This window comes from Vespula pensylvanica, chromosome 9 (assembly GCF_014466175.1).
Source record: "Vespula pensylvanica isolate Volc-1 chromosome 9, ASM1446617v1, whole genome shotgun sequence".
NCBI classification, from domain to species: Eukaryota; Metazoa; Arthropoda; class Insecta; order Hymenoptera; family Vespidae; genus Vespula; species Vespula pensylvanica.
The window spans coordinates 1,104,769-1,127,767 of NC_057693.1; the positions used below are offsets into that span (position 1 = coordinate 1,104,769).

General features: G+C 34.8%; 2 protein-coding genes across 9 annotated transcripts in view; one reads left to right on the plus strand and one right to left on the minus strand.

Annotated features, from left to right (window-relative positions):
- Nucleotides 1-56: 56 nt before the first annotated feature.
- On the plus strand, nt 57-10,971 carry LOC122631927 (PAN2-PAN3 deadenylation complex catalytic subunit PAN2). Of its 7 annotated transcripts, none has more exons than XM_043818161.1 (21): nt 57-870; nt 1,495-1,713; nt 1,826-1,995; nt 2,061-2,181; nt 2,252-2,448; nt 2,538-2,751; nt 2,835-2,971; nt 3,043-3,189; nt 3,330-3,426; nt 5,293-5,526; nt 5,735-5,980; nt 6,120-6,366; nt 7,161-7,343; nt 7,422-7,588; nt 7,674-7,854; nt 7,927-8,422; nt 8,499-8,716; nt 8,798-8,927; nt 9,024-9,245; nt 9,364-9,625; nt 9,698-10,971. In XM_043818161.1, the coding sequence occupies exons 2-21, from the start codon at nt 1,693-1,695 to the stop codon at nt 9,710-9,712; spliced, it is 3,705 nt and encodes a 1,234-aa protein (XP_043674096.1). In that variant the 5' UTR covers nt 57-870; nt 1,495-1,692; the 3' UTR covers nt 9,713-10,971. The 7 variants fall into 7 exon arrangements, with proteins under 7 accessions (XP_043674096.1, XP_043674089.1, XP_043674092.1 ...); XM_043818154.1 differs by having other exon boundaries at nt 1,526-1,713; XM_043818157.1 differs by having other exon boundaries at nt 1,526-1,713; nt 7,674-7,842.
- Nucleotides 10,972-11,406: 435 nt separating this feature from the next.
- The window catches only part of LOC122631926 (integrin alpha-PS2), a 49,791-nt gene continuing 38,198 nt past the window's right edge, over nt 11,407-22,999 (minus strand). The window contains exons 6-13 of one of the 2 annotated variants that reach the window (XM_043818152.1): nt 18,996-19,044; nt 18,467-18,544; nt 17,201-17,376; nt 16,553-16,791; nt 15,731-16,346; nt 14,747-15,646; nt 12,609-14,663; nt 11,407-12,516 (exon numbers count right to left, since the gene is read on the minus strand). In XM_043818152.1, coding sequence (XP_043674087.1) covers nt 12,421-12,516; nt 12,609-14,663; nt 14,747-15,646; nt 15,731-16,346; nt 16,553-16,791; nt 17,201-17,376; nt 18,467-18,544; nt 18,996-19,044 — 4,209 coding nt within the window. In that variant the 3' untranslated portion in view covers nt 11,407-12,420. The remainder of the gene's footprint in view (nt 12,517-12,608; nt 14,664-14,746; nt 15,647-15,730; nt 16,347-16,552; nt 16,792-17,200; nt 17,377-18,466; nt 18,545-18,995; nt 19,045-22,999) is intronic. The other variant, XM_043818153.1, reaches the window with a different exon arrangement.

Sequence of the window (22,999 nt, forward strand, 5' to 3'; positions counted from 1 at the left end):
AATAGTATAAAAAGGAAAGGAGAGAAAAAAAATTTCCAATACATCGGATAATAATAAGTCAATAATCTTATCTTAATCCCCCTTTCGTTCCGATATATAGGATAAAGAGTATATACGATAAAAAGAAGTTAAACAACGTATATTGTGTTATCTTGCGATAATAAAGAAAGATGTAGAAAAGTAAATATAAAAAGCATGAGCTCGTAGCGAAAAGTAAACTATTTTCGCGCGTTAGATTTCAAAAGATCCTTCTATCGGTAACTTCACACCGAAAGAGAAAACGCGTACGTGCGTTTCTGAGCGATGACAGATGGCGCCGGTTTCAAGGCCATTTCACGTCGTCGCCGTCGTCGAGTCGTCGTCGTTGTCGTCGTCAGACGAAGAGAAGAAACGTAGAAAAGCGGAATCATGAATTAAAGGTATCGTGGGGAAAAGATTCGTTCGCGTTATCGTGCGTTGTGCAAAATAAGAGGGGGAAGAAAAAAAGGAGAATGCGAAGAACGTTTAAAACGAGACTTCGTGTTCCTCGATTATAAAAAAAAAGATTTATATTAGTGTGCTAAAAGTTTCGCTTGTTGCACGCAGTTGCCTAGGCGACTAAAAGAGGGTACCTTTTACATGCGTACGTGCGTGTTACAAAAAGTGTGCTATGAGAGTGGACCGACGCCGATCGTCGAGACGTAAATTTTTCAGTCTCTTCGATGATGATTCAATGTTCCTAAATCGATCGACCTGAAGACTAAAAAGAAAGAAAAAGAGGTGGAGCAAGGGGGGAGAGAGAGATCATGGACTATCCGGTTTTAAGTCACTACGACCCGTCCGTAACGGATGAGACAGCCGGTAGTGGCGGGGACGAGCAAGAACTACTGTGTGAGTTTTTTAAACGTGTTACATTCTACCTGCGATTCTTTTTTATTTCTATTCGGTGTCAAGGGTAAAAAGAGAAATGATTAAAAAAAAAACGCGCGAAAACCGTCCGTTGTTTCGAGCGAACTCAAATACGTGATATGGTCTGTCTGGCTCTGTGTGTTGTTCGTTGTGTGTGTGTGTGTGTGTATGTGTGTGTGTGTGCGTTGTATCGCTCGATATATGAAAGCTTAGAAAAGGCGCCAAATTTTTAGCTCCATATGACGATATCATTCTTTTGTTCTTTTCAGTCTCGTCAAATGTAAATTTATTTTTGCAGACGCTACATATGTACGTACCGATCTTTTTTTTGCGATCGTTTTCACATCATCAATGACACGTCCGTGTGTATCATGTTTGTAGTGTTTATTTCGGTTAATAGCTTTCGCATAGAGTTGCGTTAAAAATGGACGTTGAAGTGTATTTGTTTCATGTTTTTTCGTAAAATTACGTACAATAAGATTTCCCGTACGTTAAGAGCGAAAAGATTCAATATTTCTTTCTTTCTTTCTTTCTTTCTTTCTTTCTTTCTTTCTTTCTTTCTTTCTTTTTTCCTTTTTTCTTCTTCTTTTTTTTTTTTTTGTTTAGTTTGGTTATAATTTTTAGTTTTGCTTTTTAGGGGGAGATTCTAATTATGTTTTACCAGGCGATGAGTATGTACCTGCTTCGGAACAATTTGGAGAGGAGTTTATAGGAGCTGAATTTCATGAAACTCGAACACTGCTCGCAGATGGTGGAGATAGGTTTGGCGTTTCTACTGCCACTTTCGATACCATCGAGGAACTTATGTGGATGGGAAATCAAGGGGTATTTAAACTTTAAATAACTTCTTAACTAGTATTTGTTATCGGTCATATTGTTTGCTCTGTCATATCTTAAACTCTGTTTATTTCTACGGTTATAATTACATTTTTTATAGGGTCACGTAACATCTTATTATGGATCTGGTGTACAAAAATATACATCCTTTCAAGTACATGCAACGCAGGAGGTGCGCCAAATCCATCCGTTAGATGAAGGCATTTTGGTGCTTACTCAAAGCATATTGCGATGTCAATTAAGACGTGGCATACCAATATTTACGCATACGTATGTAGACATATACTTATATAACGTAACTATATACCTCTATGTTAAACATTATAAAATTGTAGATCGTCAAACATGGTAGATATGCAGTGTATGCTTCAAATTTCTCCAACTAGGATGTTAATGGGGGGACATCAAGAAAAATTAATTGATTTTAATCTTACTAGAGGGAAGGAAACTGGATTAGTAAGATATTCTGATATATTTATAAATCACATTCATACTGGCAACTATAAATGCTTCTTCTCATTTTTAGGTTCATGTGGGAGAAAATGGTTGTGCAATATTAAGGCAGCATAATAGACTTATATGTGCTGGTAATCCAGCAGGAAGAATTGATCTCAGGGATCCAAATACGTTGTCTATAGAACATACTTTTGATACTCATAGCGGTTCCCTTAGCGATTTTGATGTTCAGGGAAATTATCTTGTTACATGTGGTTTCAGTAATAGGTAAAAATAGTAATCGTTAAATAGTTCGTATTTTTTATAAGGGATTACTTAGATGTTTTTAATTTATTTATATTTTGTAATATCTATAGTCGCCAAGGTCTAACGGTAGATCGATTTTTGATGGCGTATGACTTAAGACAAATGCGAGCTTTGAGTCCTGTTACAACGCTGGTGTATCCCCTTCTATTAAAATTCCTCCCAAGTTATTCCAGCCGACTTGCCGTTGTTTCTCCTTTAGGACAAATGCAATTGCTTGATACAATCTATGCCAATGTACAACCACCTTTGACATGTTTATACCAGGTGAATGATTATACGATTTACTTCAGATTATTATTATACATATTTTTTGTATGTAGCTTACACGTTCATGCATGTAATTATAGGTTGCTACCAATGGAGCGATGATACTATCATTTGATGTATCATCTACATCCCAATGTCTTTGTTTTGGAGATTCAGCAGGATCTATACATTTAATGTCTACGAATACTTCTGAACCTCAATTTAATACATTTTCTAGGTTAGTATCTATGGCATATGTATTTTATTAATTGAAATAATGAATAGACAAATGAAGTTTTCTTTGAACAGACCTACAGAATTTGCTGATCCTGTTGAGTCTCTTCAACCTATTGCATTTGATGATGATCTTACACCGTTCAGTACGATACCTGTTATGTATACCGGACATCCGTTATTAAGTGATTGGCCAGAAGAATTATTAAAGAAGATATACAGGTATAATCATATTGCTATTGCTTCTAAAAAATGCTTGTTTTGCTAAAATCTATTTTAAATTATGAAAATGTCAAGATTTTATATGACGTAATGTAATATTTAATTTAATAAGCGATGCGTACTGCTTTATTAATCTGCAGGAAAACTCCTTCAATTGATCCTGAAATTCTACGCACAATGAAGATGCAAGGAACAATAGGTTATGCTCCAAATCCTCAGGCCTTTCGACGCAATCAAGTGAGGAAACAATATTCTCCCAAATTTCTACAATATTCTCCTCCATCTCTTTTCAAACTTCCTTAAAACATATATTTTTCTCTTTGCATCCTCTAAAAGATCTCTTATTTATATTCTGAATTGAATTCAGGAGTTAACAAATGTTATCTCATTCATAAGGTTTGATATGATTATACATATATATGTACATATATATATATATATATATATTGTTTACCGTGCCATAGATAAAATAATAACACAGACAGAATTATTTTTTTGATGCTTTTAAGTGATCTTCAATATTTACTACGTGATTAATTTTTGAAACGGTAACGGAAGTCCTTCACATAAAAGCAACACTATTCTGAATAAATATAATCTAATGACACTTCTTTCGTGTATTGCTATCCGTGATATACAGCTGACTTAATTAGCTGTAAGGACAATATCGCGAAACTATCTAACTATCAAATGCCTTAAAGATCTTACTTTAATAACAATATCAGTATAGTCTTGCCATTTTAAAGCAATGTAAGGGCAATATCTCTGTGCTATTTGCAATATAGAAATTGAAGCTCAATATAATTAAAATATTAATTTTTTAGAAAGAAAAAAGATATATTATTAAGACTGATAATATTTCGTGATAACTGTAGAACATAATATTGTTAAGAAAACGTGATATTATATTTTCATAAGCTAGTCTATTATATTCTAGTAATTTCAGTGTGATAATGCATAAAATAAAAGGGTGTATTGTATACATCAAAAATATACTGTCCAAATGATGACATGGAATTGCCATTTCATTTTTGAAATAATGTGTTATTCGGTTTAAAATGATTTATATAAATTTACGAACTACAAAACAACTAAAAAATATGCTCAACACTTAATTGATCTCATTAATGCAGACTGTTATATTTTTAATTATATTTAATAATTAAAATAAATTACAATATTAAACTCCTCTATTACCACAGTAAAAGAAAAATCATTGAATGACAAAATGATGTTTTTTTTTTTTTTCGATTATTATTAAAAACAAAATTAAAAGCACAAACCGATGAGTAAATTTTTACTTATATTATTATTTCAATATAGTGCCAATTTATAATAATTGTAAATTTGTCCTAAATCAAGCAACTGAAACAGTGAAGACAAGACCGTACCAAGGGTTTTGATGAAATTGCAGGGTTACATGTAATGAAAAAAAATATTTTAGGAGAAACTATAAATAAAGAAGAAAAAAAAAAAAAAAAGATTTGATTAAGTAATTTGGAGATGGAGGATGCAAAAGAGATTCCCTAGCATGCTAAAATATGCACTTTAGAAGCTGTAGATCATGATATATATCCCAAAGTTAGCTTATAATCTTACGTGTCCTCAAAAACATTCTAAATTATAAAAGATAGAGTTAAAAGCATTCAGAACATTCGAAAATTGATAAACAGTATTTCTTTATTATAGCATTAACCCTTAAATTTCATCAATTAATATGACAATCCTCTATGTCTTCAAGTTAGCATAACAATACTATGTTTATAATCAAAGCGTTTACACACACTGCTTACTTTTTGATATTTTGCGCTTAATTATAAATACTACATTTATGCATAGACTGTGCTATCTTGATACATGTATAATTGAAGTTGTATTTGAATGAAATAAAAAGTTGTAATAATATATTTATAAGCCTTGCATTAATATCGCGCTGCTTACTTGAGTCGCGCCCAAAGAATTCCGAATAGGTATTATTTATTTTTTAACAATTCTTATTAATTTATGTAGAGCTTATAACAAAATTATACAACTTTTACTATCAAGAAAGAATTATTCATATAATCATTATTAGAATAAAAATAAATAATACCTCTTTTACAGATACCTTACAATTTGGAAAAACGACGTGGTGTAGTCACGAAACTTTTCGCGGCAGATTCACGAGCTAAAACAGACGACGGAACTTTTGTGGCAATACCAAAGCGTTACCGTAAAATTGAGGTGAAATATTCACGAATCGGTTATGATGAATTTGATTTTGATCAGTACAATCGGACGAATTTTTGCGGTCTTGAAGCTACACTTCCAAATAGTTATTGTAATGCGATGTTACAGGTAAGTGTGAGAAATAATTTCAAATATTTTTATTATATAAGTTATATATATATGCACATAAAACCTTAAGTTATATATATATATATATATATATATATATATATATATATGTATGTACGCGTGCGTGTGCGTGTGCGTGCGTGCGTGCGTGTGAGTGTGTGTATGTGTGATATATCCATGATATAATAATACATCATTATAATTACAGTTACTTTATTATTGTGAACCTGTAAGAACTGCATTACTTTCACATTCATGCCAAAGAGAATTTTGCTTGTCATGCGAACTGGGATTCCTGTTTCACATGTTGGATACATCTCGTGGATTACCCTGTCAAGCAGCCAACTTCCTCAGAGCTTTTAGAACTGTCCCAGAAGCAGCAGCTTTAGGCCTTATTTTAAGTGACTTACATCCAGAGGCTAAAAGGAAAACAAGTTTAGTCAGATTAATACAGGTATTTAATCAGTATCAATATACATACATATGTGTGTATATATGTATATATATATATATATATATGTGTGCACATATATATTCATGTATAATTAAACGTAACGAAAAGATCTTTATAATTTTTTAAAATCTTGTCTTAGAGTTGGAATCGATTCATTCTTCATCAAATACACTACGAAATTCTAGAAACTAGAAAACGCCAGCAGGAAGAAGAAGAAGCTGCACGTTTGAAGTCTGGACCTAAATGTGCACCGTTTGTCTATAATGAGCAAGACTTTCCTAGCATTTTACAGGATCTTGGTTCCCGGTATAAAAGTCATGATAAAGAAAGGAAGAAAAGGAGAAAGCAAGAGGAGGATGGTAAATATATGTGGATAACATCGAAAGGTAAACACAATTCATGTGTATCCTTAGCACTGGGCACTTTTTGTGTTTATTTTTCAGCCTGTATGTAATCATGTTTTATATTCTGCTTAAAATATTCAATAGAATTTTATACATAGCCATAAAATACAAAAAAAAAGATATGTTAGAACTTGTGCGTTGGTATAAGGTATCAAATGAATAATTGAGAAATACACGTATTAAGAAATTTCAAATTCATTTATAAAGTAAAAAAGAAAAGAAAGAAAGAAAGGAAATTTATCTAAAGAGGAATAAATATTTATTATAGAGTTCTAACCTGACTTTTGCTCATATTTTATGATATTCCATCAAACTCTATTAAATATTTTAAACAGGCTTGTTCGAAGGCTGCAGGGCTATATCCGAAAGATGACAAGAGGCAACTGGAAACATACGGTATTCTACTATATTTTGTTTTATGAAGTACTACTACCACAGTGGCACAAGAATCTTTATTATTTTATAGTTTCCATCTTGATAGAATTTTTAGGATCTTTTTGTACTCTTGCATTTTTTGGATATTGCATCTGAAGCTTTTTAATTAAACGTATTTCGATAATATGTCTGACCCGCAATTTTACCTTAACATTGCTCTAGATGTTCAGCAATGCGTTGCATTGTTTGTTCGAGTGCTTTTTATATAATTTATTTTTAATAGATCGCAATGTTACAAAAATGCACGTTTATGCCTTTTGCACAAATGTAAATGAGTAAGTTTGTAGTTTAATAGATGATATATTTATACTCTAATGATTTCTATTATTTTAAATCACAAGTAGATCAAGGTAATAAAAAATCTCCTGAAGAAAATGAAGTACGAGACGAGGAAACGGAAATCAGTCGACTATTTGGTTCTGAACAAATACATATACATCGTTGTTTGAAATGTGGACAAGAAGCTACTAAACATTCTATCATGTTATTATGTAATTTAGTATATCCTGAGATAGTTAATCCATGTAAGATATTATCCTGTAATTATTTTCATTTATACATTAAGATGATATAATATACAGATAAATTTTTCTTTCTTGTAGCAGAAGAGGTTCCATTTACAAATATACTTGGACGAAGTTTAAGACCAGAAAAAATTACACCTGCGTGGTGCGACGAATGTCAAAAGTTCACGCCTACTCTACAATCTCGACAATTGACCAAGCTACCTCAAATATTAGCATTAAATTGTGGCTTAGATACACAACAAGTAAAACATATTGATCTAACAAAATTACCTAAGCCATAGATTTTATTATATTATAGAATTTTATGTAACGATTAAATGATTTTAGGATAAAGCTTTTTGGCAAAATCAAATGGACATCGTGGTCCGCAAGGTTTTGAGCGGTAAAGAAGCTAGTCCTTCATCCAGTCCTGTTCCAATTACTGTGAAACCATGTCGATACGGTAGCAATTGTACCAGACTAGGTTGTAGATTCAGACATATTGGACGGGATTCAGGTAGAATAAAAAGTTACGTTTAATAGTATCTATTATAATTTCCTAAAGATATACTCTAATATATTTTAATAATATTTTCAATAGAAACGTCGACAGTATCACCAGCTACACCTCCCACAGCTACAACTAATTCATCTATTTCAACGCCTCCGAGTCATTTGTACTATTCTCATTCGTGGATTCCTCATAATATTGAAATTTCTATAAACGAAAGCGGTGAAATGTTGGTCGAGAAAATTTCTTCTCCAAAGATCGACGATACTACTGCATCTAATTTGTTAGAAAATGGACAAGGTGATAGCAATACGCAAAGGACTTCAAATACTATAGAAATAATTCAAAATAAAAATGAAAACGAAAGTGCAGATATAGAAAACAAAGGATCAGGAAATGTTGAAGAAAAAATATCTAGCTCGACGAGTAAAGTTCAATATAGCCTTAGTGCGGTTGTGTGTTATGTCGATGATAAAAATAACGAGGAAAGAAGAAACCTTGTCGCCTTATTACGCGTTGGCCCGAGTTACCACAAACGATCAACAGGAAGTGCGGTTTCTCAATGGTATATCTTTAACGACTTCTGGTAAGTAATATTATAAGTAATAAATTTGCTGATTAACGTGTAAAGACATATATAAGAGATATGTTTTTTATTACAGTATATCTCCAGTTACACCACAGGAGGCAGTTTGGTTCAATCTTGATTGGAAAGTACCATGTGTTCTTCATTATACAGTAATTCCAGCTCCGGAACCATCGATATTCGTAAGTCCGCTTACGTACGACGTCTTCGGAGAAGACAAATGCATTGCACGTAGTGGAGGAACGACAGGTATTACGTTCACACCTCTTTCATCGGATGAAATGCCCAAGAAAGGTATGGAATACAAATAGATAAAATAATCGATTAACGTTAGAAGATTAGATTTGACAAGACTTTTGTTAATTTTTTTTTTAGGGGAATTAGTAGGAATCGACGCTGAATTTGTTACTTTGAATCAGGAGGAATCAGAACTTCGAAGCGACGGAAAAATGTCTACGATCAAACCGAGTCATATGTCTGTTGCGAGGATTACTTGTATACGAGGGTATATGATTAATTAAATTGAATAATAAAATGAATATAGTTATGTATAAATATTTGGTAACTATATATATATATATATATATGTCTACATTTTTAGACAAGGTCCACTTGAAGGCACACCGTTTATAGATGATTACATTAGCACGCAAGAACAAGTGGTTGATTATCTTACGAAATTCAGTGGAATCCAACCGGGAGATTTAGATGCCAATTTCAGTAGTAAACATCTTACAACGCTCAAATCGACGTATCAAAAATTAAGATTTTTAGTGGATAATGGTATTATATTTGTTGGTCATGGATTAAAGAATGATTTTAGGTATATAATTATATCAGTCACACAATCGCATCTAAATATATTGATTATCTTCTTATAATTAATTATAGATTCTTTTATGATTATTTTTTTTTTTTTTCTTCTCTTTTTATTATGACAGGGTAATTAATTTGGTCGTGCCTCCAGAGCAAATAGTAGATACAGTATGGCTGTTTCATCTACCTCATCATCGTATGGTATCGTTACGCTTTCTAACGTGGCATTTCTTAGGTAAAACTATACAATCTGAAACTCACGATTCTACGGAAGATGCACGAGCTGCTCTGGAGTTATATCGTAAGTACAAAGAACTGGAAAGTTCAGGCAAATTAGCAGAGAACCTCAAAGAACTTTATACTATTGGGACCCAATTACAATGGAAAGTTAGTATTTTATTTGTAATAATATCAACGATTTATTACCTTCATAATTAATACAAACTTTCATCTTTGCAGGTACCAGATAGCTGATATGAGGTTAGTGAGTGTAACGATGAAACTGAGAACATTGAATCAGAAAATGATAATGAGGTCCAAGTGATAAATGCATTTGAGTGTATAATAGGCCAAGTAAATAGTTCAAAAATTAATTCGCCTGACAAAATTTAAATTTAAAAGATAATCCAATTTAGTTCTTTTTCTTTTTTTTTCCTTTTTTTTTTGTTTTCGATTTTTTTCTTTCCCCCTCTCCTTTTTTTTTATACATTTCAGACGATTATCTATCTGTCATCGATATAAATTATCAACTTTACAGAAACGAATATGCGAGCGAATATGAACAATTGTTAAAAATGATAAAATTAATGTGTGGAAATTAAAATTACGGGTATATGAAATTGATATTGGTTTAAAGAAAAGAAAAGAAAAAAAAAAATAGGTGCAAGAAAAAAAAAAGAATCTTTTCAAATTCGCACCGATAGTCGGAATTTGTCATTTATATCGTGATTCGTTATCGATGAGATATCGAATTCTTGTTACATCGAAATTGATTATGAATTAAAAGAGATCATTTTATTAATCTTTTAGGTAATTAAAATTATGCAATTTCTTGTTGATTAGAATTCAGAAAGACTGTGTCTAAATTGTTAATAATCAATAGTTAATTGTATATAATGTTCCATAGCATATTAGCATATCGAAGATCAGAAATTTTTTCACGTTGTTTCATACGTTCGACGTTTCTTTTAATTTTTCATTGTACTAATGTCGACAATATTGTTATCCCTGTTAATTCGGAACGAATTTTTAATGCGTGTACAGAAATAGTAATCAGTATCAGGAAATACTTTGCTATATCTGTGACAGAATAATATTTACACGATCGTAATCATTTCCTTTTAAATGTACTAAAAACGTACATTATACTTTTGTATCTTCTTAGGATACAATGATTAATGTATTTTTTTTATAATCTTTACTTCTACCGATGAATTTTAGTTCTCGTAACGATCTTGGCGTCTTTATTTATTCCAGGCGATCGAACATCGTCAGCTAATGACTCTATCTTTTTATATGAAACTTTCGAAACACAAACACATTCAGGAGATAGTGATATATTTTACAAAAATAAAAAAACAATTGTACTCATTATAGATTATTTTTGTATACATTTTATCAATGAAAAATATTGAAAATAAAGTCAAAATCTATTGCAAAATTGTGTCCCTTTTAACGCGGATGAACGTTTTATAAACAAATAAATAAATACATTTTATAAAATAAATAAAATTCAATCGTAATGTTTGATATGACGTTGTTCTGAAGGTTCTTTTGCTTACAGATTGGTACAATTGAACAGAGTAAATATCGACAAAATAAATGATCAAATCTCTGCATTGGGTCATTACAATGAAGTCATTACAATGACCTAATACTTCACTGACTAATACACATTTCAGATCTTTTAAATCACGTGTACATGTTCAAACTAATATTTTCTTTTAGCATGATATATTTAATATATATATATATATATATATATATATATATTTAATATATATATATATATATATATATATATATATTTAATATATATATATATATATATATATATATATATTATGTATATATATATATTTTTATATATTGTAGTTTCTTTTATAAGGTAACAATATTTTTAATTAGATAATTAATTTGGTACAATCAGTGAATAAAGAAGAAAAGCATTTAATATTAATATCATTATATATATATTTCTTTAACGTTACGCCTGAATATTGTATGTACAAGTTAATTTCTGTATTTTATCGGTCGCTGATCATCTATCTCACAATCAGACACACAGTCTGTTGCGTTAGGTTATTCTCCGTACGTAAGTATAATAACATAATTAATAATTTACAAAATTATACACACATACACCTGGGGCATGGCTGCAGCCCTCCTCGTATGTTTAAACGCTTTACTATATGTTACGTGGTATACATACATACACGCATACATACATACCTACATACATACATACATATACATATATATATATATATATATATATATATATAAATTTAATAAATAATTAAAAATTTGCGTACTGCCAAGCCTGCTTCCCAGATGTAACGAGGAACCCACATAGGCGTCGATCGCAGAAGCGAATGAGATCCGTCAAAAGGCAATCTCGTTCTTTCGTAGAAGGTTCAATATCAATTCCACGAGCGTCTAAAATGCTTTATATTTGTTTCTTTTTTCTCGCTCTCTCTATTATTTTGACCATATTTGTATAATACTTCTTTACAATAGAAAAAAAGATATATATATATATATAGAGACAATCGGAGGTTGAACAAAGAAAAAAAAAAAAAAAAAAAAAAGAACTTAGAATTTCTTTCGCTTCTGATGACACGTGAGGTATGGCTTCAAGTAAGTTACACGTAAAAAGAAAACATCTCCTGACTAGAAACTTGCGTGATCGAGCTGCTGCAGGAGCTGGAAGGAGTATTAAGTGGCAGTATTGCTGTATTAACGATAACGAATCTCGCGTTATCATCGTTCGATGCACCAGCGGTATATACGTTATTCGTGAGACGATCAAATCTAGTAGATTCATTTTCTCCTCCTTTAGCTGGACATCGAGACCGTTAAGGCACTTCTTCCGTGGTTTCCAATGCACGATCGAAACGTGAATAGATTCGATCGGAGAGAGCAAAAAAATGTCTAATAACTCAGTTCGAGTAGAGTCCTTTTTATAAGTGTTCGTCACCTTGTTGGAAATGACCATTCCTGTTCAAGGGTTGTCTTTCCGGAGCATCGGAAGGTCTGTTTCTCTTGAAGAATCCACACTGTTAACAGAGAGAATATATGTTAAAGATGACGACTCGTCTATGGTAATAAGGATTAACTTTTTAATTTCTTTACCTATAGTTTGACTTACCTTATGAAGTAAGTAGATGAGTAGTAATAAAATTATCGTTCCGGCACAAGCAGACAGAACTACTATCCAAAGTGGAATGACATATGGAGAGGACGGAGCAATAGTAGGTTCGATGTTCGTATAAATTTCATGGCTCTTTACTACTTGCTCAATCGGTGTACCGATGAAGGGTTGTTTGGTAACGCGTGCTACCAACTGACTGGAGACCTTAACTTTTTCCTGAAATGCAACTTTCTTCAGAGTCCTGATGTTAACGAGATACCTTGCGGCGATCGTTATCTCTTGGTCCTTTTTCAAAGGTCCAAGGACGCAACGCAATGTAACACATTTGGTGGTATTGCAAGGATTCTGACGACGATTGATTGGGTTATTTTCATCCAAAGAAAAACTACCATCGATTTCTCGACGGTGTCTATTGAGTTCCTCGAATTTTCGAAACTCGGTTACACTCAAGGCATCATTTTCTCGTCTGAATCTTGAATTCAAATGATTTGGATCTATCTCGCCAACGAGATCGAAACGATTTCTCCCATATACTCTGCTATCGACTTGTCTATCCTCCGTTCGTTTGTGTTCGTCAACGTGCGAACTGTATCTGGTCTCGTAATCTTTCTCCATATTGGATCCTTCTTCTTGTCGAGATCTGCTGTAAGAAGATTTGATACCTGGACCACCACCCAAAGTATAAGTACGTTCTTCTGTATAAGTGTAAGACCCTTGTAAAGGAAATCTACGACCATCTTTCAACACGATATATCCTTTCCCATCCTGTCCAATCAAAAGCTGACCTTCTATTCTCAAGAATCGGCTATCTCGTGGCTCGGTAGATACTGAAACATAACTTTGTACTCCTCTATGATCCTGCAGCGGAAACATAGAACCATCCTGAAATTCTATATACTCCTTTCTGTCGGAGGACGTTCTAAATCGTCCCATAAACTGAACATATTGTTTGCCTTGTCTACTGTACGACTGATAACCGGTTGCTTCTTTCGACAAGGATCCAAGGAGTTTCTCTAGTTCTTGATTAGAGCTAATATTTCGTAAACGGAATTCTATTTCGCTGCTACCAATAACGTGCTCTCTGTCGCCAGTTATAAATCCCGATTGTTTCTCTGTATCATGATTTTCAAAAGTATCGTCGTAAATCTTTTCGTCATCGTAATCATAATCTTCTTCCTTTTCTTTTTCTTGTCTCAATCGTTCTTCCTCCTGTCTACGTTCTTCCTCCTTTCGTCTTTGCAAGAGCAAACGTTCGTACTCTTGTTGTTGTCTCTCACGTGACAAACGTTCTTCCTCCGCAGCTCTTTCCAACGCTTCTAAACGTCTCTCCTCTTGTACCCTTTTCAAACGTGCCTCTTCCTCAATTCTCAAAGTTTCCAGTTCCTGACGACGGCGTTCTTCCTCTTGTTGTTTCAAACTTTCCTGGTACTGTCTTATGCTTTCGTTTTCGTCGATATGCACCATTGGAGTACCCGTTGAAGAAAAGGAACTTTCCTGATTTCCATAGGCAATCCTACCAGATTCTCTCCAATGATTTTCAACATTTCTACTGTAATTCAAATTTCTATTACGCGATTCATCCAAGTTGGATAAATTCGAATCGAAATTACTTCCTTGAACGGTTGTCTGTAAACCACTTCCTATATTCGTCGAACTGCCACTATAACCATCGGAATCGGAGTGAAAAATAATTGCCCTGTTAACACCGGATATTCCGTCGGCTTTATTACTAGCACTACTCGTCACTCCGGAACTGTTTTGCGTATATGTGGTGGTTAACACACCGGGTTGTTCTCCACTGGAAGTAAGCTGTATCCTTCTGGTTTCGGTGTTAACGACGTTTGTAGAGGACGATGAGGAGTGTCGTGATTTTTGGATGTCCGAACTGTCGCCACTATTTACATCGCTCTCTTCCTTGCGATTCGATTTATTAGATTGTAATGTTTCGAAACCTCTTTGTACGTTGATCGTTTTGCCTGAATGAGATTCGTCCAAGATTACGCCAGATGGATCTGGATAGCTCTGATGCAACGGTCTTCTTCGTTGATCGAGCTAACAAATACAAATTGAAACCAAATATGAATATAATATAACGTCCAACCAAATCAACATAATTTGTCAATGTTATCACTTACCTGAAGACTGAGATAATTAGCATTTGCCGTTTCACAAGCAATCGGCCCGGTCATTTCCGGTTGCTCGATCAAGTACAACAACTCTTCACCAGCAAGTGTTTGAGCAGGCCATATCAGAAATGCTTCCGCTTCAAGTATATCCGATGGTCCCTGATTATATATAATATAATTGTGAATGACTGCTGGCCCAAACTCTGATTCAGTCGTAACGTTCGTCGCAGTGTAATTGTAAGGATTGTAATAGATTTCTTTGGGTCGACTTTCACCCTCCACGAGTAATTCCGTTTCGATCCAAATCGGTAAGGACAAGTGCCAGCTGTTGTCATTGGTCGTTGTACCGTTCTCGGGATTGGTCGTGTTGACTTCCATATAGAATTCGTAAGACGGTGCCATACTATTAGACGTTACAGGTTGCAAGAGTACTTTGAAATTGACCAATTGTCTTTGAGGAAGAGGATTGCCGATATCGCAACGCAAAGTATTGTTGTTCGATTGTTTAGGGGCCGAACATTGTACAGGTACTTCGGTCTTGTCGATTCTTTCGATTTTGATGTAATCGATGCCAGCTGGCAATTGGATATTGTAAGTAGCTTCGAACGCATCCTCGCCATTGTTTATCACCAAAATCTCCAGTTCTAATTTCTTTCCGGATCCTAGAAGGTATCGTTCGACGTTTGGTTTAACACTGAGCTGTAGATCAGGTATGCAAACGTTGTCAGGACCACAATTCTTTCTTATCGATAACGAATCCTTTTTGGACATGGTAGCACCGATAACAGGTCTAAGAGATATCCTAGGATCTCGTGGACGATTATCGGGCAATTGATCGTCTTTCAAACTTATACGCAATTCCGCTTCCAACGATGTCAATTTGTCACGAATATTTGGTGTCACGTAAACCTAAACGATAATACGTTTAATAAAAAAAAAAAAAAGGAACTTACAAGTGTGATAAGAAAATTAAATAGAATTAGACCAGTTTACCTGTACTGTACGACAGAGTTGTTGATCTCGTTCGAGCGTGATCGTCTTGTTTATCATGTTTTTATTCTCATGTTCAATGAAGAACAATCGCGGAGCCTTTGTTTTCTTAACGTCGACGACGTATTGAACGTTGAACACGTATCTTGATAGGACACCATCACCACTGTATCTGAAGCATCCTCTTAATGGTAGAGAAGTAACTCTGGTACCATCGGAGAGAGTATAATTCTTATCATCTAAAGAGATCAATTTCGATTCGGTTTCAAAAGTCACGAAAGAATCCATTTTGATGACTGGACGCGCTCTGAAGAAGAATGCTGAGCTGGATTCGTAAGCTCCAACGACCAAGTCAGGATAATGATTGCCATCGAGATCTAAGCTACCAGCTACGGAAAATCCGAAGGTCTGAATTGGTACGTTCAATTCTTCGGCATGAATAGCTTGGGAATATTTCTCTAAAACACCGTTTTTCGATCCGTGATAAACGTAAACGGCTCCACGACCGTTTATTCCACCGTAAGGAGCACCAACAACGAAATCACCATAACCATCATGGTCGATATCCCCTAGAAAAGCCAGTGACAAACCGAAACGCCCGCGATTACTTTCTCCGTCTCTGAAAAAACGAGATAAAAAGCTTATCGCGAAAGTTCAGCGAACACTAGATGAGATTCGAAAATTCTTCGAATTTTTCTGTTCTTTCTTATTTTCAGATAAGGAAACTAATCGTTTCTCCTTTAAATGTGAATCCATATAATTTAATTTTAAGATCGACGGAATAATGTTGTTTCGTAAAATTCGAAACATTACATTCGACCATACCTGCTGTCAACCTTTCGGAACTTCTCGAGAGATCCTCCTTGATATATAACATAGATTCTTCCAGTTTCGATATTCATTTCTGGATTGTCCGGAATAGTATACATCGGTGCACCGACTATAAGATCGTCTAAACTGTCACCATCAATGTCACCAGCTGCTACGGAATAGCCGAAGTAAGCACCCATTTGTTCACCGGTGACGTTTTGATGATTGGTCATGTTGGAGGTAAAGAGTACGACCTAGAACAACGAAGATAATAACATATACCGGGTATTCTATTTAAAAATCAAATATCTAGATATATCCGTCGGATTGAATGATACGAAAGTACTGTTACAGGACAATAAAATACAATACAATGATATGGAAACTTTTTTTTTCAAGATCGTTCCTTTTAAGATACGATAGTCATCGATACGATATAAGAAAGGCATGCTTATGGTATGATAGCTCGTAAAAATGAAAATAAACCGAAGGGCTATCAGTTTCTTTTTATTTTGAACAAAAGAAAAGAATCACGTTCGAATAGACATTTCTTTTTATAAAGAAGAATCGGTGAATAAGAAGAAAGAGTTATAAAAAGAAATTACGATTAGGCTAGGTAGCTATTTATCGTTGGTTAGCAGGTAAGGTCAGAGCATATCTTACCTTGCCACGAAGACCAGATCCCCTGGGTACACCAACAGCCGTGCCACTGTCTCCGTTTCCAACGAAGTCTCCCGCGGCGACCGAGTAGCCCATGTAACTGTCGTCTTCGTTCGCCGGAGCTTCCTTTGTGAACATCACTTTGGCGCGACTATTCAACGGCTGCGAAAATGCTTGACCTGCAAAGCGAATTGTATGGTGTCTTTAAGGACGAAAAATTTCAGACGGTGACTAACGATCTCGCTCGAGTGGGTGGTGTCCATGTACGTATTTCTTTCACGATTGCTTTTTTAATCCAATTATTTATATTTCTCTCTCTCTCTCTCTCTCTCTCTCTCTCTATTTTTGCTTAAGATTTCTCTTTCCTTGGCAAGATTTTTATTTCTTTTTCATGAAAATCATCGACTATGAGGAATCGCAATCGTGAAATATCTCGAACGATGGACTATGTGTTTGCAGGTTTACAAGCGATACACTATTATTTATATTAATATTTAGCTTTTAAGCGTAAACGTATCGTATCGGTAGTGACATTATTTATACGCAGGGACATTCCAGCTGTCTTGATCACTTTTGAAAGACGTGACGATAGAGAAGAACTGGAGCGACGATTAGAACGATTACAAGTAGCAGGATAGATGGATCCAACGTTACGTTGAACGGCTCTGCTTGAGACGTGAAGCTGGAAAAAGCGGCCTGCACCTGTTAGACCTGATCATCCTAAACTGACCTGGCAGTAATTAACGAATAATGAAAGTTCATGAAGCTCGTTTCATCGATCTTAGAATTTAATGTTCAATCGTTAATGTTTTCGATTGTTGTTGTTTTCTTATTTAATTTTTTGTTGTGTGTTATTGACAAAGTAGGCACAAAACAAGCGTCGTAATTAAAAAATTCAAACGAATCTAACGCCAAACTATTTACTCGTTATTATGATTAATAGATTTAGATTAGGATCCACTGCCAAGCGAGTATTAAAAGGTGGAAGATTTTTCTTTTCTTTTTTTTTTTCTTTTTTCTTTTTATATTACTCGACGACACATTCCTACGAAGATCTTTTTTCTTGACGAATTTTCGAAATAACAGCGTAGGAATCAAGCAACACGTGTTAATTTGCCATTTTTGTTTTGTTTTTTAAGTGGTTTGCAACAAATAGTGTAAGGGAAAAAATGGGTAGCTGATTAAAAACCGACTATCACTTAAACATGTATTTTGTTTTATTTATTAGAAAAGGGGAGAGAGATTTGGGCAGCTGCAAATACGCGGTACCTGCAACTTCTTCCTGAAGGAAGGACGTAGTTGCCACGAATTGGAATCTCATCGACGTGCTGATAGAGTATAGTTGACCTGAAACGTTTTATCTTTTCTAAATCACTTAAAAATATTAATTCAAATTAATAATAATCCGTCTCGTTTCTGCCGCTTCTGAATCGTCCTGTAGTAGCAGATAGCGTGGATAGATAAATTCAATCCATTTTTACATGAGACAATAATAAGAAAAATTTATACTTACGATGAAACACAAATTTCGTCATCTTCGTCATTGAGAGACTTGAATCGCTCAAATCGTTATTTCTCTTTTCATGAGAATTCAATTTTTTTTAAATTCAATTAATTAATTAAACCGATAAAAAGTACAGTTAGAACGATAGAATATGGTATACAGCATTGTTGACATTTTTCATATCTCTTACAAACAACATCTTGCTCGAGAAGAAAACGAAAGAATGTTTCATCGATTCTAACTTCAAAGATTTCTCAATTATATCAAAGATCGAAAAAAAAAAAAATGGCTTACCTTGCCAGTACCAACTTCCTGGCGCGCCAATAAAGAGTCTCTCGCCATTCTGAAATCAATAAAAAAGATAAATTTGTTCATTGTTCAATTCGTAATTGAAAAGAGAGAAGTGGAAAGAAAAAATTAAGAAACAAAAAGAAGAAAAAAATAAAGAAAAAAAAAGAAAAAAACAAAAAAAGAAACAAGAAACAAAAAATACAAGTATAAAGAAAGCTCGATTCGTTGGCATTGCGTATTGTTATTTAGTAAACACAATAGTAGTAGTGTGTGAGATGAACAGGAAACCGAGTGCACCCACGAAACACGAATTTTTCTTCAATTAACAAGATAACTTCGAAGATAGTCGCGTACATACTTATGTACGTACTTGTATACGAGTCTCACAAACACGCGATAAATCGGTCGCTCTTGTAACGTGCTCATGCTGCTTCAGTGCTCATTCGAAAGCACACGAAGGGAAAAGGAGAGGAGGAAACACGGTTATGCGTGCGCGCATATTAAATTTGTCGAGCGAAATGTACGCGAGAAATCGCAGATAAGATCAACCGATACCATATCTTTCCCATAAGCGTTCATTAATTTGAACGATAGATTCCTTTCAAAAGTATATAGGAGAAGATTAAAAAGAGAACTTTTCGAACTAAATATTATTAACAAAACTAAAATGTTTTATTCGAATCGCTAGATCGCGATTTTAATTAAAATCAAAACTGATTATTCTCAGATTGATTTCTTTTCCCTTCGATTCGAACATCGCTTACAAAAATTACTTTCGTAAAAAGACGATTGCACAATTTTTATAAGGAATAATAAAGAATATCGAAAAGAAATTAAAGCTTTATCTGAAGTTTCTGATACCACGTGATTTATTAAAAAAGAAGATAGGATACTTAAAACTTTACGATCGTAACGCCACTTAATCTCTCTTTCTCTCTCTCTCTCTCTCTCTCTCTCTCTCTCTCTTTCTTTCGAGTGCCACTCGAAATCGTCGACATACCTAAACCCCCGTTAATTCGTTCACAACTCGCATTTCCCATGGCGTTTAACGCACGACGTGGGATTATGTCCTATTTTCAAAACCGATACTAAAGAAATAATCCATCTGGAGTTTTCGTAACTCGAAAGAACGTTGTTAATTCTTTAATATAATCCTTTAATGCGAACCACTATATAATATTCAATTGGTTTCGTTTGGAAATTCACATTTCTATTATATATATTATACTTACGATTTCATAGCGTTCATTCGGGGTTCGTGTTGTTCGTATGGAACCGGTTAAAGTGTATCTCTTTGTCCGTTAGCGAGATACGCGCGGTTATAGTAGCCTATAAATTATCTCACTAACACGCACGTTTCCGTGACGTTTGCGTTCACGTTGTGTAACGGTAAGAACCACGACGGGGACATCTAACGACTGTAATAAAGATTACGCATCGCATACATATTAATTAATAGCCTGCGGAGCATGAATGATCTCGTAAGAGACCGAACGCGTGGAAAATAGATGAGGCAGTTCCTTTTCATTCTTTTTTTTTTTTCCTTGCAAAATTACGCAATCGGAGTAGTACGCATGTATGTACCAATGCAAATGCATGATCAAACGTATACATAGATAGTAAGCATGTGATAGAAAAGCGAGAAGAGAATGAATATCACGACGAATCAAAGGCGTAGAATAATTATCATTTATCTCCAGATTAAAAATCATTTACGTAACGCAATTGTCTCTACATTTCCCTTCTTCTTTTTTCTTTTCACTTCCTTTTTTCCTCTGAAAGATCAAAGAGATCTTCAAAGGACGCAAAATTCGATTCGACGATCGATGAAAGGCCGTTCAAAGTTCGAGAGTAGAGATCGGGAGTCAAGGTCTCGGCTTAAATATCGTCGAGATCGAAGTGTTAATAGCGGGACAATGCCGATGCACTTTCTCGGAGTGCACCTACGCTCGACACATGTAGTTAGTCGCCCACTCAAGATGCGTACGAGTTTCGTAAGTTGAATGGACCTGAAGTAATGGATTGGTGATGGTGCCGGTAAAGATGGAAGAGAAGAAATCGTTTGAAAAGGATAGTGAGAGGGATGAAAAGGAGGAGTACGTGTAAACGTTGATGATCTTCAAAGGGCATAAGTTCGATAGATGATTTATAGGAAATGCAAAGTCACGTACTTTGAGCATCGAATTAATTATCACTGAGTTTGGTATATATAATTATTTCTTGAAAGGTAATCATAGAGAATCGTTGGAGATGAGGAATGTTAACAAAAAAGAAAAAGAATATATATGTATATATATTTTATATATTATACGTATGTTCATATACGTATATATATATATATATAAAATAAAATATTATAATTATAATACATAAATATATATACATGCAATTATACAAAAAGAAATAAATGATAATCTGTCGATTCTCGAAAAAATCTTATATAAACGCTTATAACATACAACTGCGTATTGTATAGAGAATAGAACGAATGGAAACGCGATTAACGATTGGAAAGCAATTCGAGGGAAGATAGAAGATAGTAGAGCAAAAAAGGGCTACGATACTTTTAGTTTCTATTTTATCAGGAGAAAGGGTCGGGAGAGGTCGAAGAGACTCGCCTAATCCGGCTGCGGGAAATATCGTATCGGAGATAGAAGAAAAGCTTATAGGTAGGCACACATGTACACACATATATGTAAGTAGGTATATTATAGCGAGAAAGTGAGAGAGAGAGAGAGAGAGAGAAAGAAACAGAGAGAAAGAGAGAAATAGGATAAGAAGTACCGCGTACAGGCAAGGAATCGCGAAAAGAAAACTAGCGTCTAACTTCGTTTTACTCTCCTTATCATGAGAAATGGCGGCCGTTTATAAAACAATGCAAGCAGGACCACCGGCGCGCGTAGGTGGCCTCCTTGCAAACGGTCGACGGTGAACACGGAACGCGGTGACAGAACGAAATGTCCAAGCCTTAAATGGCCACCTGAAACTCTCTCCCCTTTGCCCACCCTTTGCTCCGCCATCCTGTACTTGCATATATCCTCTCTTTTTTCTTTACTCTACTCTCTCTCTCTCTCTCTCTCTCTCTCTCTCTCTCTCTCTCTCTTTCTCTGTCTCTCTTTTCTCTCTTGTCTTATTCTTTCAACTTTTTTCCTCATCCCTTTATATCCTGACTCTCAGTGCTCTTAGTAGGGATTTACTCGTAGAATCTAAAGCCATACTTCGAACGTAAAAAAGAGACACGTTCGTCGACGCGACAAAGAGTTTTCTCTTTCGAACTCGAACTCATTTTAATGGCTGTTTATATAACGATTGAAATCCTCGCGTTCAAATTATTTTTCAGACTCGGCATCAACTCGTCGTCGATTTCGAAGTTGGACGAGTTGGAACGTTGTAAAAAAAAAACTGGATGAAGAGGATCAAGGAAGAAAAGTAGTGGATGCGATACGTCTCGGTGGTCGGTGAGTAAAGGACGGCTAAAGTACGAGTTAAAGTGGCGCCAGTCCGGTAGGCATTTCGGCTTGGGACTTTATTTATCGTTCGTGTCCGTAAATGTTATTATTTGTGAGACGGTGCACCGGCCGCAACGCCGGCGATTCGCACGCTCGGCGAACAATGGGAGTCTCCTCCAGCTCCTCCTCTTAGAGAGGATACACAACGATGTCAAACGTGCGACCGAGTCACGTGAACGCCCAATGTCTCGATGGGTGAACACACCAAACATACACACAGACATACACACACGTGTATGCACGCACAAACACACCTACGATCGCACAATCACGCATACACGTGCGTACTTGCATCGATATACCTACCAACCGTGACTTTTGTACATCTGCAATTCTTTTTTGTCTCCCTTTGCAACAATGAAGAGGGATAAAAAAAAAAAAAAAAGAAAAAAATCCGAGACAGAGAAAGATAGAAAGTTATTTTCAGGACAAAAATATTTTCCCCCTATTGCCTGGGAAAAATTGGATAAATTATGATAACATATTTTATCAAAAAAA

What these genes read in the sequence shown, in the direction of transcription:
- LOC122631927 (XM_043818154.1), top strand. Translation starts at nt 786, where the DNA reads ATGGACTATCCGGTTTTAAGTCACTACGACCCGTCCGTAACGGATGAG. An exon ending in ATTGTAATGCGATGTTACAG is followed by an intron (nt 5,527 to 5,734) that starts GTAAGTGTGAGA and finishes TTATAATTACAG; the next exon opens with TTACTTTATTATTGTGAACC. An exon ending in GGATTAAAGAATGATTTTAG is followed by an intron (nt 9,246 to 9,363) that starts GTATATAATTAT and finishes TTATTATGACAG; the next exon opens with GGTAATTAATTTGGTCGTGC.